Raw genomic sequence first — 14,242 nt, 5'->3', positions numbered from 1 at the left:
AAAGTACTCGTCTAAATGTTAAGCGCACCATATTGTAGGCTACACAAACATGGCCTCGTTTTGGCTCCTTAAACACGTTGATTTTAAACTAGGAAGACGTCAATCTGCATGTAAATGTAGATTTCAGAAAAGAAAGCTAACGACTTTGTCTCTACATTTAAGATTACACGTGACTACATTGTATCTCTACATTGTTGTATTTTAAAAAGCGCCATTCCTTTCTTATGTTAATTGTTTCCTAGCGTTTATCCAAGATCAGAAGAGTTTCTATCTGATTAGCCATCAGATAGTCTAACCCAATCAATCCAACCTCAGCGTAAAACATATCTGAACCTTGTCCTATGCATGAAAACTCTCAGTTAAAACCTCAGAGAATGAACTGTGTATTAATGCTACTGACTGTTTTCACTATAGCCTAAAATGTCAGTGCTAAAAATAACAAACTACATTAGTCTATTATAGGTACAAGAGGCCATTTAATAGATGACAATGAATAGAAAGAGGATGGTTGTACAATTAGTATTTGGTAATAATTCATAATCTTTATTATTATACTCAGTCCTGTGGAACAAACAATACAAAATCACAAGACCAAAAACATATGAACAAGAACCACTGGTGAAATGAAAACGATATCAGCATGCACAATCAACTTCCCTGACACACACACACACACACACGCACACACAGTAAGCCTAGTCCACATTGTGATATTATGTTCCACAGATGTGTGTGACACGCCAACATCCGCCATCTCCAATTCTTTTCACTTCATGGCCAGCTCTTGCTCCTTGGCCTCCACCACAAGAATCCCATCATGACACAACAGAGCTCTCAGCCCAGCTGCCTGAATTCCCTCTGGTAGCGGGTACTGCCGTGTGAAGCTGCGGGCTACAAAACCATGCTCATCCATTCTGTTCCCATGCTGCCCCTTGATCAGCAGCCAGCCCTCAAACACTTGGATCATTATGTCTTCTGGTTTGAACTGAGTCACGTCCAGCAGCACCTGGAAGGCAGGCTCCTCACGCAGCCAATGGGGGCTGCCATCGTCGTCCGATCCCTCTGCTCTGTCCCTTGATGTGACACCTTTGAACTCGGGCCCAGGCAGGGCAAACAGGCGGTGGTCTTCCGTGAGGTCGTCCGGGTCTTTCCCGTCAAAATGGGATTCATAGCGTGCAGGGCAGGTCGCCCAGTGCTTGATGGTGACTCCCTCCATGGCAGTCCCTCTCTGTTTGTGGGAGCCCGTGTCACTGTGGGCCGTGCCAGATTAAGTCAACAAGGAGGTCTAAAAAAAGGTCAGCCTGTGATAATGTTTCTCTTGCAGGGGAGGGGAAGGGAGGGAAGCCAGTGGGTTGCAAGGTGACTCTGGTCATGGGGTTGGGGAGTGGAGGATGGGTCCTTTTTTAGAGCTGACAAAAAGGAGGAGGAGGAGGAGGTAGGTGGAGCATTGGTGATAGGGCCTGCATTAACACAATACTTCCTTGTTTTCACTCTTCTATTGTCATGAACATTCTAACAGATCTCTTGGGTAACATGAGCAAGTAAGACATCCTTCATTTCCTATCTCTTTCATCAGATCTTTTATCTGCTTGAACATAAATGGAAATAAGTCATCTTCCTCCAGGATATGTTATTTTATGTTATTGTACCTTTTAGTTCCATTTCCTTCACAGGTGTGTCTCCCCTGGACTGATTGAAGGTGGGATGGAGATTCAACATAATGAAAGTTGGTTGGTTTCATTCGAAAATAACCACCGCCATCTAGTGGATAACCAATGTAAAAGACATATTAGAGTTCTCCCCACGGAGCAAAATGCAATGTATTGACGATTATGGTCATGGAGGTATTATTCAGACGACTACACTAGGTTCTCATGCTCTCCCTCTCTCGTCTACACACACACTCCCTCTCTCTCACTACAATAAAACGGAATATGTGTAACTGCCTTAAACAAAATTTGAAGTAGGTAAGCCTATAATTTCACCTCTTAAAAATCGAATTGGCATAAGTAATTGGATGAGTAGGCTCTCCAACAGTATGCTAGCTAATACAATGACAGCCTCCCCCTCAGCGGTTCGTTTTCCAGACATCTAGCTGTTGATATTCGGTTGAGGCCAGTGCCTTATTTCTAAAACTTGAGATCCTCTGTGTGGAGTTAGGGTCTCCTTTGCAAACGGAAAAGAACACCGTAGGTTATGTGTGTTAGGTCATGTGACAGACAGATAATAGACTAGCATTTACGCGCATTGAATGGGAATACAAATACTTATTTACCGACAAATCATATGTGCCTCCTCGGGTAGGTGGCACCGTGTTTGAGTAGAGCACGCGGGCAAGGGCTACAACCTGTCAACGGAAAGGCGGGGAATATAAAGACTTGTGGTCACTGCTAGTATGAATTCATCCAGGCAGTAACTGTGGGTTGGAATATTCCGGTCTCGTCGCAACCTTTGATTCAGCCAGTGGTCGTGTAGCATACTCAAGAGCCCCACAGTTCCGACCATGGATTTTCTGGTAAGGAAGCGTGTAGTTTGCAGCAGGCTACAAATAATTCAACCGTTCTCATCTTTCATTTCTAGCCGATGTCACTTTGTAACCATACGTTTCTCACCATGTAGCCTATTACATACTAATGAGCACAATGTAGTCTGGGACAATAGTCTACCTTTAAAATAAGGTTGACCGTCAAGAGCATAATCTGAAAAATATTTGTATGGTGGTAATTATATTGTGATAACTGAGAAACATGAAGAGGTAGCCGTGGTGTCAAGTGATAACCTAGGCTCTAAAAGTCTTCAGTTGAAATTAAGTGACATCTTGTGATGTGTACGAGGCTACTTTTTCAGTTGGCTGTCTTGTGAGTAAATGGGGCACATTTGTAAAACTGTGTTTCTTTGAGTTATGCACTGGAAAGTCAACATAGTACGTTTCAGTATGCACAGGTAACAAGTGAAACTTAACGTTATTCAGGTATTTTCATCATCTTCAAACCTTATAGCAGCCGACTGTGTTCTTTCTTTTATCTAACTGATTAATTTTATTGACTGCTTTAGCTAATATCCAACATCCAGTCTAACATGTTCAAGCGATGATGAAGAGAGCTGCATTATCTTGGAAAAAGCCAACATTACACTGAGACACACTCTTGATAAAACAGACATCTTTTACCACAGTGTGTCCTCTTGCTCTTGAAGCTTTTCCTGATTGTCCAGACTTGGCCAAAGTCCAATATTGACATTCTTAGAGTAAGCTATTGCAAAAGTATTCAGGTACGTCAAACTCAACTTTTCCTCGAAGTCGAGCCTATGTCAATAGTCTAAGAAGGGTAGATCTGGCCTTCAAAGTAAGAACTTTGATGAACTGCCAAATCTGTCTATTGTTTGACCTACGTATAGCCCATCCCTCTGGTTGAGATATCTAAAATAGGGAAGGAGACCTTAAGGTATGTCAGAGTATTATTCTTTTTTTTTTTTTTTTTACAACATTAACATGAAGAGAGATTGCTTAAATCTTGGATGAGGCTTTTCTTCTCATAAAAAAGAAAAATATGCACTGTCACATATTTACATAAATTGATCAGATTTGCTCAATAATATCAGGTTAGTGAATCTTTAGACTTTAACCTCTGCTACACCTATAAGATAAGGAGTTAAAGGCACCCAGTGCAACTTTATATAAACATTCAATGAAAAATAAACATTCAATTTCTAGTCTTTTTTACACGTAGTAAGTTTCAATAACTCCATACCATTACATATCGACATTCAAGGAGCAATGATGAGACGTCGTTGTGTGGTGAGAACTGATAGAAAATCGTAAACAACAACAATCGCCGGTGGGGAGAGGCCATTTTTCCATTGACTGGAATCCTGCTTTATTTATTTTAGGTTACAAAAAATAAAGAAAATGGCGGCGATTGTTGTTGTTATCGATTTTCTATCAGTTCTCACCACATAACGACGTCTTATCTTTGCTCCTTGAATGTCGATATGTAATCGTATGGAGTTATTGAAACTTACTACGTGTAAAAAAGACTAGACATTGAATGTTTATTTTAAAGCCTCAAAAGTTGCACTGGGTGCCTTTAACCAAATTTTGGGGGAGCAGTATCACTCTCGTAAAGATAAGACATATCTACTACAGCATTACCTTGAATCACAACTGACCTGAGAGATGTACTGCATACACATCATAAGAGTGCTGTCAGCTGTGCAACATCCTTGCAGCGATGAACAGAGTTGGGCACTTACGCTGTCCGTCTGGATGATGGACTGTTATGATAATAACTGACACAGAATGAGGGAAAGGCTCTTGGTCTTGCACACTGGCACAGTTTATAGGGTAAGGGTGGACATAGATGCCAGTACATGATGAAACTGCGCGAGCCATCACACATAACAAGCAGACTCCTAATCGCTCACTGAAGATGCACGCTAACCCTTATATAAGAGGGGAACATGAATCATGAAAATAATGAATACATATAGAATTACACACTTTTCCCTACAGTTCCTACACACTTGGAATTATGGGTGAAACTCACCATACCTTAAAAACACAACATAGGTGTGGCAGCCCTGCATGCTACACAGCCTTGTTGATGAGAATGAGTGAACTCCACTAGCTCCTTTGTATAGCAACTTATAAACGTATAACAAGTAAATATGGACACCATGGTTAACAGTCTGAGCAATCGTATTTGGATACCAGAAACGTTTGTCTATCCATCACCCCTTGCTTGTAGAGCACTGACAGAGCTGTAGCCACGTTGCCATCTATGCTGTGACATGTCAAGGAAATGTTCAGTATGATCCACACATTCATTAATAGGCTATGGGCATGTTAAGCTATAGGTCATAGGCCTTTTCAAAACGAACGAATGAATGAATGAACAAAGGAACAATATACTGTAGATAGATAGATAGATGTGCCACTGTTAGTAACTTACTGTTAGTAAGTTTTTCATACATAAGTGGGGTGCTGTTTTTTTTAGCTTGAGCACCTGCTTCACAAAATGTCTGTGTATGGCCCTGGTGGTTAGCTGTCCCCAGGAGTCAGGAAAAGTCCTTAGGGTCGTGGGCAGACAACCAGGATGGGATGCTCCCAGCACGAGCTAATGGAACTTGAAGAGGAGAGAATACAGTCCCGTCAGGAGCAGGTGTGTCTGAAACATTAAGGCTGGAGCAGAGTGGCAGGGTAGCGACCTCCTGACCAAGACAATGGCACAGAGGATCCTTAGGCAGCATGAATTCAGGGCCTCAAAGCCGGTGGCACGGCACAGAGAGCCCAAACTGGCAGCAATGATGCAGTAGAACCTGGGCTGTCAGAGGTATAGAGAGCCCCCTGCTGTCAATTGGTGGTGTAGCGGTCTCTGTGGTTGGCAGGAATGATGTGAAGACCCATCTGGTCCTCAGGAATTATGCGAGACCCGTCAGGTCTGCCGGAATGATGCAAAACCCGTCACTGGCTCTTGCCGCCGTAGCAGGGGTGCCATAGCCTCAGCACCATGGAGTGTGGCTTTAAATGGCAGGCACTTTTTCACGGTGTCCTCGGTGTGTTGAGCTCAGCTTGGGACAACCTGAGTGGAACTGCTGCGGGGAGACTTTAAAGTGGGCCCGCACCTCCTCTGACTGGGGGCAACCATGCAAAAGACACCCAGGCCAATCAGTACCAACAGCCTGGTTCTTCTGGCCAGCAGCAAAAATGCTGTACACCCCCGGGACGTTCATTGGCAACGTGTAACCCCTGTCCGTCTTCAGTGATGTCATAGAAGTCCTCCCTCTCCGATGATGACGATGACGCCACCGGCGATGTCAAATGGAATAACCGGTTGGTAGTGCAGAGAAGCAGCGAGCTTGGCGGCGGCATGGTCCAGGTGGGCCATGTGGCTTGCTCCTTCCAGGCCAGGCTGGGCTCCGCTGCAGGGGCCTCCAGTCGTTCCCTCATGCTCCCAGGGTGGAGGCATGGCCAGAACTAGCCCCTACAGGGCTATTGGAACAAAGCTTGGTGGCTGTGCCTCTCCCCATTGCTGCTAGATGGTCAGGTCCTCGACGTGTAGATATACACCGTGACTTACACACTGGCACAGTTTATACGGTAAGGGTGGACACAGATGCTAATATCTGAGGAAACTACTTAACACACAGACACTCGATGAAGTCGTCGTCATCTCCATTCTTCCACTCTGCCAAGAGGTGCTGTACATGCTGACCGGACATAATGACACATAGAATCACACATTACAGCCTACAGCTTCTACACGTTTGAAATTATGGGTGAACTCAACATACCGGAAACATAATATAGGAGGTTCAATCTTTTATATTGAAAGATACTGTACGTGGGGAATGTGGCAATGCTAGTAGAAAAAGTAGAAAAGAGACAACAACTTTTGATTTATACAGGTTCTTTGCCTCACTGGTCGCAGGTATATAAGTAACTGTTGATGTAGCTTAGATTGTTCTTGCTATTGATTTCATCCTCTGAAATGTGGATATGTATTGCCCTCTGAATTTAAGCACAGCTACAGTTGGGACTGCACAAATACTCAAAATCAGGGTTTGGACCTCTAGAATATAAAACTCGATTCATGCATATACTAGGTTGTCTGGTCAAGAAAGGGAGAAGGGTGGGAGAGATGATTACAGAGGCTAGTTCAAAAATATTCTTTTCTAATCTTTTAATCAGAGGAGGTGTCAGTAGGTGAAGTTGCAAAAGAAAAGGCATGGAACAATATTTATTCTAAAAGATTCCAATGTTTTAAGTGAATAGGTGACTTTCCCATTGTCAAGAAGCCAAAACAACTCATCTACCACCTTTTCTTTCTAGTAACATGTAATACAAGCAATTGATTTACTGAATGGGCAATTGTTGTCTGTCCGTTGTCTTGCACAGCTTCACTTATGGTGCATCTATTTGATTAATGGATGGAAGGAAGGTCTCTTAAGTCTCATTGATTTTTGCTTTGGATGAACAGAAACCTCTCTCACAGCTTCAAGAAATCCTTCTCTATCCTCAACAGCATGCAAGCTTTGTGGCTGCCAGTGACGACAGCCCTCGGCACCAAAACAAACCTCTCTCTTCTGTCTCTCGCACTCTCTCTTTCTCTCTCTCTGTCTGAGGGGGCTGTTATTCTTATTCATTAATTGATTCACACCGACATGTGTAGGTGTGTAATAGTGACTAATCCAATTTGTAGTGTAATTTTGGAACAGGGCTGTCACTGATCCGATAATCCTAGAGGGGAGATCTCTTCTAAGCTTCCACTGTTGCCTGATTCCGTGTGTCTCTCTGATTGCTTTTCATGAATGGATATGAATAGACGCGTCTCCTCCTCCCCTCTATGCTTTGAAAACATAGACTACTGTTGGTTCCTGCCGCTGCTCAAGATTTCGCTCTCACTTAGGAGCGGCGTTTGTGTGTGTGTGTTTCCTGCTGCTCCTCTGCTCCTCGTCTTCCCCCTCTCCTCTTGCCCTCAGCCATTGACTCTGGCTCGGCTTGTTTGTTGCCGGGGGTTACGCTGTTGCTGGGGACAATGTCTGAACACATTCAGCTTTCACTGGCTCTGTGCAGGATTGGCTTTTATACGGTAAGATAAACAACTGTTGCACCTCATAGCTGATAATGAGTTGACCGGATAAGTGTGTTCACGTGTTTGTGTGTGTTTGTTTGTGATTGCACGTCGGCATGCTTATCAGGAGGTCTTTATTTTTGTGGTTCTTGTGAAGCACTTGGTCAGGCTGTGTGTCTTTGTCACTGACTCGAGAAGGTTTCCTCCATCCCTGGGATGTTGTAAGGTGGATCTGCTGTCTGGAAAACAGGGTTTTCAGAATCCTTGGGCTGCTTTTGGTAGACTGGCTGCTACTGCTACTGTTTATGATTGTTAATGCCTAGTAGTAAACATCAGATGACCCCGACCAAAGCTGTTCACCCGTGGATTAAAAGAGCATCGAGATCCCATTGGGATTAGAGCCTCTGTCAATTCTTCAACCCTGCTCTTTGAATCCTCAACAATTCAACTATCAACAAGCCTTTCACACGTGCAGCCCTCTTATTCAAAAGCCCCGTGTGTCATAAGAGTAGAACATGGTTAGGGCACTGAAAGAAAAAGCAGCATCAGTTTTCCCTTCAGATGGAGTTGTGTTACATGCGCCAGGTGTGTGTGACAGTTTCCTCAGGGCATCTCCAAGAAAACAACAGGGGGCCAATAATAACAAGCCAGGCTCTCAGCATTTATTATTCATCTTCATGTCTCCCTCATCTGCTGTCTGATAGTAACCATCCTGTAATGACATTCGAAAAATGACCATGAATTCACAGACTTCTATTTGTATTTGAATGGTCTAGACAAAACAAGCAATCCAACCTCTAACTGGTGGAAACCGCTTACCTGTAGTTTGACTGTGTACATATTGTATAATATCAGACATATGTGCATGGATGTACAGTACATGTTTGTGTGTACATACTGTATGTGCATGTGTCTGTCTAGTGTGTGAGAACAAGCGGGCATTGGTCTGCACCTGTGTGCTGTGTGAAGTTGAGTGATACCAGATCGTGGCTGTGATGAAGAGCCTCTGTGGTGCCTAGGGAGGCAGGTATGGAGACATGAGCCCGGCACGCAGGCAGGCACTGGCACAGGCTCCCATCGGGGGTTGCCAGCCTTGCTGTAACTCAGCCTGTCAGAGGGCACTGGTTTACAAGGCTGCTGGCTGTCTCCTGTCGCACCTCAGCACCTGAGGGCTGATGGATGAGAGCAGGAGGCAGGTTTTGGCATCAGAGAGAGAACCGTCTGCCTGGTTTGGTACTGACGTCAAGTCATCTAGGATCATGGGATTCGCTGTGGTGAAGGTGCTGAGAAACCTTTGTGATGTGGCAATTATGGACACTACTGACTGGAATGGTAATGGCAAAGGTGTTTTCCCCACCAGATCATATGGTGAGGCAGGAGTGAAATCACCAAAATTTGAAGGACCTCATTTGACCTATTGGATGTATACTGCAGAAGTAACTCATACAAGCAACTTTATCTTTTTGGGTGGAAACTAGAAAAGCAGTTTGTTGGACTGAAAGTCGATTGCAGTCAAGCTTGTGATCCTCACGTACATCCATGTACCAGTCTGTTGCATCTGCCCCTGTGCCTTGGGCCAACTGCAGGGTCATTTTCGGGGGGAGCAACATATAGTCTAGTCTAGTCCAGGACATTTTCTTTTATAATAATACAAAAAGTAAAAATAATAATACCTTAGACTTTTCTTAGAGCTTTTCTAAGTACCCAAAGAAGCTTTATAGACCAAGCTTTCTGTAGTGAAAGCGGTAATGTGTTTTTGCAGCTATGACCGGGTTCTTTAAAGAGTGCTCTAAGAGTGTTTGTGTCATGGAAATGCTATGATCACGGGTCCAAGAAAAGGTCCTAGGGCAGCCTTGGATCCCCTTTGTTGTCTGTGTACAGGAAACAAGAGGCCTGTCTGTGTATTCTGTATATTTTCCCATCTGAAGCCAGACTAATGGCTAGATAGATTTTTTTACGTGTTATGAGGGGTTCACTGTGGGAAATATTTCATCCTGACTGTAATGCTAAATTCATTTATAGATGTGTTAGTGATCCTGAAAGAGTGTAGCCTATAACAACTTAAAAAGAAGATATCTGAATAGTAAACAGAAATGTTTACTTAGTTTACAAGATACCTTGTGTACTTACTGTATGTCAAATGCATGCATCGCCTTGGTGTATGTTTTCACTAACTTAGGACAGCTGAAGTTCCCACTGGAAAATGCAGAGACATGTGCTTCATAGAAAATAATTAGCTTCCTTATCTAGACAAACATTATGCTTTTCCATCCCAGATTCATATACAGGAAATTGGTGTGACAAGAGGCTGTGTTGCTAAATAGTAATGGTAACAGCCGTTCAAGTAAGGACAGTGGGAAAGTCTTTTTTGTGGAGGATGAGGTCAATGGCAGTTATAACGGGAGGAGATGATGCCTTGTTGGTGGTGCTTCTTGAGGTTTTCTTGTAGGAACTGTCAGGTTGCGGGGAGTACCACAGGAATGTACATGCTTGATTTCAGCACTTCACAAGAGTACACGTCTGGGTACAAATTATTGTACTTATTATTTTTTATTTCAATCAAAACCGACCTCACTAAGAGTTTGACTGTCTTACCTGCTAAACATACTAACAATGCCCAACCACATTTAGACCACATTTTCTCATAGTTGTCCCCGAATGTTCAAAAATACATCTGCCTCCGTGAGACTATGATATGAGACTTTATTCATGAAGAGATACATGTCACTGAATAGTAACAGCAACACAGGTAAAAATATTGGTCAGAATGAACCGGACGTAAGGTGTAAGTTTGTAGTAACAAAATGAAAATAGCACATCAAAGGACACCACAGGTAATAGTGATAAAATAACAATAATAAAACATAATATAAACAACAACAACAACAACAAATATTCAAAGATGCATACAAAGCTCTGGCAAGGGACAGCCATCAAGTTGTGCTTTATGGGCCCTGGAACTCTCTCCAGGCAGACCAGACAGACAAGAGAAGCCATTACAACAATGAATGCTTTTATGACACCCCCCCCTCATTACACTCTCCTTCAGCCTAGGTGGCCTCATAAACACATCAGCATCTTGTTACGGCCATCGAGCAGCAGCATGGCAAAGAAAATCACTACGAAGCCTTCCATTTTTGGCTCCTCCTATCATTGTGATGCAGAATTCACCTAGCTTTGGATTGTTCACCCACTAATAGGGAACATGAGCTGGATTTAAATGCCCCTAAGATTGTCCAGTTTTACTTTTACCAATGTGAGAGTATGCGTTGTTGCTACGGGTGCTGGGAGAGCATCGTTGGAACCTGGATTATAAAGTGGATTGGACATTAGCACGCTATTACTACTTACTTTGCCATAACAATGGGTTACTGTTAATATTTACTAAGAAACAGTAAACTGGTAATATTTATTAAAAAACTTTATTTCCTGATAATCTTTACTAACAAATACACCCTCTAACAGTTAATACGGAGAGAGAGTTAGAATGCCACACTAAAGGGTTATCATCAACAGGACAGCAAGTTTTCTCATGTCTGTCAGTAATGAATGCTAGAGTAAGATTGGCAGTGAGTGAGTGACTGAGTGATGCCTGCACTCTCCCTTTCTTGTGACACGGCCAAACTCAGTATCTCATGTCCTCGCCAAGATTACGCCTCAGTCTTGTTCAGTCAGTCTAATAATGTTGCTGCCCTTACAAGAGGCTAAATGACTGCTGTCTGCTCCTCTCTCTCTCTCTCTCTCTCTCTCTCTCTCTCTCTCTCTCTCTCTCTCTCTCTCTCTCTGCCTCACATGGTTTCTGAAGTACCTTATACATGTTAACTGCAGTCTGGTTGTCCCTCAGGTTTCCATCTCGATTGTCCTTCCTTTTTTGTCTGTTACTGAGGCTCCGATTGTTAAAGGAAATAAATAACTTACAGGTGTGAGGAAATGGTTATTGATGTCAGTCACAAACCTTTATCCTGTGCAAGAAGTTATCTGCGTGTGTGTCTTTGTCTCAGTGTTTTTTGGTGGCTATCTTTGTAGTCATGTTTGTTTGCTTTCGTCTGTGTGTATTTGTCTGTGCACGTATGTGCATTATCCGTGTCTACACGCCTGCTTCCCGTTGTGGGATTGTTTGAGTGTAAATACGCAACATCCTCCTACCCTTTCCCAGTAAAAGTTAAACTGGAGGTCTTTTGGCCTCTATCCTAAGAACCAGACACCTTTGCCCAGAAAAAAAGACTTTCACCAGTCAGGCCTTTCGCCCTACTCAGCTTACCAGCAACATCATCTCATGTCGGGAAAGGGAAGACTTCTCACCCGGTTCTTTGAAAGCAGTTCACTGGGATCTGTGCCAGGCTGAAGTGAACGCTGATTTGCCTCGAGCCAACTAGCCAAGCTCTTTGTGTAAAGGACCAACAGTTGGCTGGCACTCACAAAACACCTATGGGCTACATTACAGAGTTTTTCTTCTGTCTGTATTCTCCCACTCTTGCTTGCTTGTGTTGTTCTTTAGTTTTCTTGTGTCAGTTATTGTACTGTAAGAGGGCCCCCTCAAGCCAAGGAGGACGAGAAGAGGATGTAAGAAGAGGGACACACAGCTTTGGCAGGAAGTCAGTAAATCTGTCAGTTAGACAATGAAGGCTGAATACTTGATTTATCATTGTTCTCCTCCCTGGAGAAAGGGTACTCTTTGGCATTTACGTATCGTTTTCATTTCACATACATCAGGCTTGAGTGGGATCCAATCCAAAAGTATACAGTGCTTGATTCATTAGAGGCTAGGTTATTTGTTGTCGCTACTACAGAAGGAATTGTCATCTTCGTTTTCATATTTCATTCGTTTTTGTTTTATATCACCGTCACAGGCTGACTGGTCCAGTAAGCCCCCTCCACTGCACATCTATCCTCTCCTGTCTGTCCCCCCTCTGACTGCCTTTCACTTTTGCTTTTTTGCTGTCTGTGGCCCAGTGAGTAATATTTGTCACAGTCACTCCTTCAACCAGCTGGTCATATGTGAATCATATCACAATGCATCAGCTATCCTGTTGTGATAGCCGAGCCAGGCTTTCATACTGATATACTATATACTGTGCATATGTGCATTTGATACTAAACATTTCTCATGTACCTTTCATCTTCAGCATATTTTTTATGAATGATTAGACCTGCAGGAAAAGACATCATACTCAGTGAACCTCCAACATAAGGATTCTTCATCTCTGATGAGACTCTAGCAGGTCTAAATAAGATGTAGAGAGCACATTCATCCACTTCAGACTTGCTTATTTGTCTTTTCACCAACAGTGCGGCTGGAAAATGCTGCGTCATTCTAGTCATCGTAATAGTTAAGAACCCCCACCCGAGCATCACACCTCCCCACCACCATTGTTTTCTGGCCTGGTGTGTTTTGCCTTTTGTAAAATTCATCATTACCTGTTGTGTGGACTATGAATGAGTTGTTTCCGTGCTTTGAAAAAGCTGTCTGGGAAAGGGCGTGTCCTTGCCAAGTGAGAGTTGGATTTATTTTATCAGCTAAAGGCTGCAGGGGATAAGCAGCAAATGGCCACCCTCTCTCCAGTGGGGCCACCGGCTTCCTCATGGATCTCGAGCAGGATGACGGGCGCAAACAGCCTGCCACATTTCACTCCATGTGGGGATCCATCATCTCTCAAACAAAGAGCCAGGTCCTCGAGGGATTCATTTCCTGTTTTTAAGTGAGCGCAGGGTAATATTCCTGCTTTTGTGTGGCGGTATTAGCCCCGTTGTTGCGCTCTCAATGCCACCATCCCCCGAACTTGAACACGCGGAAAAACCACTTCATGCCCTAATGGCTGTTTGAGTCAGCCACTTCACAGATACAGAGGTACTACTCGAAAAGATGAGAGGATCTGTTAAGATTATGTGGCCAAAAAAGGGGCAGATGCCAAGTATACATTCTAGTTCCAAAAATACATACTCCCCCCCCCCACATTTAACAAATAGTTGTGGTGCACTTCTACAGTCTCTTGTGATGAAGGTACCCCATGAGCATGGCAGTTATATTTGTCATAAAGCAGCACGATAGTTTAATTGAAAGAGAGCACAGCACAGACCTCAACACAGAATACACAATACAACGCTACACTACATTACACTACACCACTCCTGTCTACACTAAACATCAACACACTGCTCTACACTATGCTACGCTAGTCCTATGTAAGGGAGTACAGTTTGTACCATTGGTGATTTGGTTGCAGCTAGTTTAAGCCTTAGAGTGCCTGACAGCTGAACATGCAGTCTCAGCTCTAATGAGTTCTCCTCTACAGTGGCTAAAGCTGCTGTCCAGTCAGTTCCTGTTAGCAGTTAGTGCTAGTTAAGTGCTAAGGGGGTCTTATACACATGGCTCTGATGGTAATACTACTACTTTTACTACTGTACTAATGTACCAATTATAATAAACTTTATTTGTATAGCACCTTTCATACAAAAAAAATGCAGGTCAAGGTTCTGAACATGAAATCACATGCACAGTGATCCACATAAAAATAGACATAGAATAAACATAAAACATGAAACATCAACAAACAAACTGGGATAAATGGCATAAACATGAATGAATAAATAAAGTTAAAATAAAAAATAAATATAAAGACAGGGATGGAGTGCAAATATAGAATACATAAATTGCATAACATAAGACAGAA

The 14,242-nt window shown here is 43.1% G+C and overlaps 2 protein-coding genes across 2 annotated transcripts in view; one reads left to right on the top strand and one right to left on the bottom strand.

Moving 5' to 3' along the window:
- Positions 1-532: 532 nt before the first annotated feature.
- hspb3 (heat shock protein, alpha-crystallin-related, b3) lies at positions 533-1,251 on the bottom strand. The gene has a single exon (XM_080853062.1). It carries the CDS (start codon positions 1,214-1,216, stop codon positions 767-769), a length of 450 nt encoding a protein of 149 aa, XP_080709188.1. The 5' UTR covers positions 1,217-1,251; the 3' UTR covers positions 533-766.
- A 6,284-nt stretch (positions 1,252-7,535) lies between these two features.
- Positions 7,536-14,242, top strand: part of arl15a (ADP-ribosylation factor-like 15a) — a gene marked incomplete at both ends in the record, with an annotated part of 122,905 nt that continues 116,198 nt past the window's right edge. The window contains one exon of the mRNA XM_080852511.1: positions 7,536-7,589. Coding sequence (XP_080708637.1) covers positions 7,536-7,589 — 54 coding nt within the window. The remainder of the gene's footprint in view (positions 7,590-14,242) is intronic.

This window comes from Sprattus sprattus (assembly GCF_963457725.1).
Source record: "Sprattus sprattus genome assembly, chromosome: 15".
In the NCBI taxonomy this organism is placed as follows: domain Eukaryota; kingdom Metazoa; phylum Chordata; class Actinopteri; order Clupeiformes; family Clupeidae; genus Sprattus; species Sprattus sprattus.
Note: the sequence above shows the minus strand (reverse complement) of the source record. Positions and strands in the feature narration are given on the sequence as shown.

Bases quoted from the DNA above. Each gene is read 5' to 3' on its own strand.
- hspb3 (XM_080853062.1), bottom strand. From the start codon at position 1,216: ATGGAGGGAGTCACCATCAAGCACTGGGCGACCTGCCCTGCACGCTAT.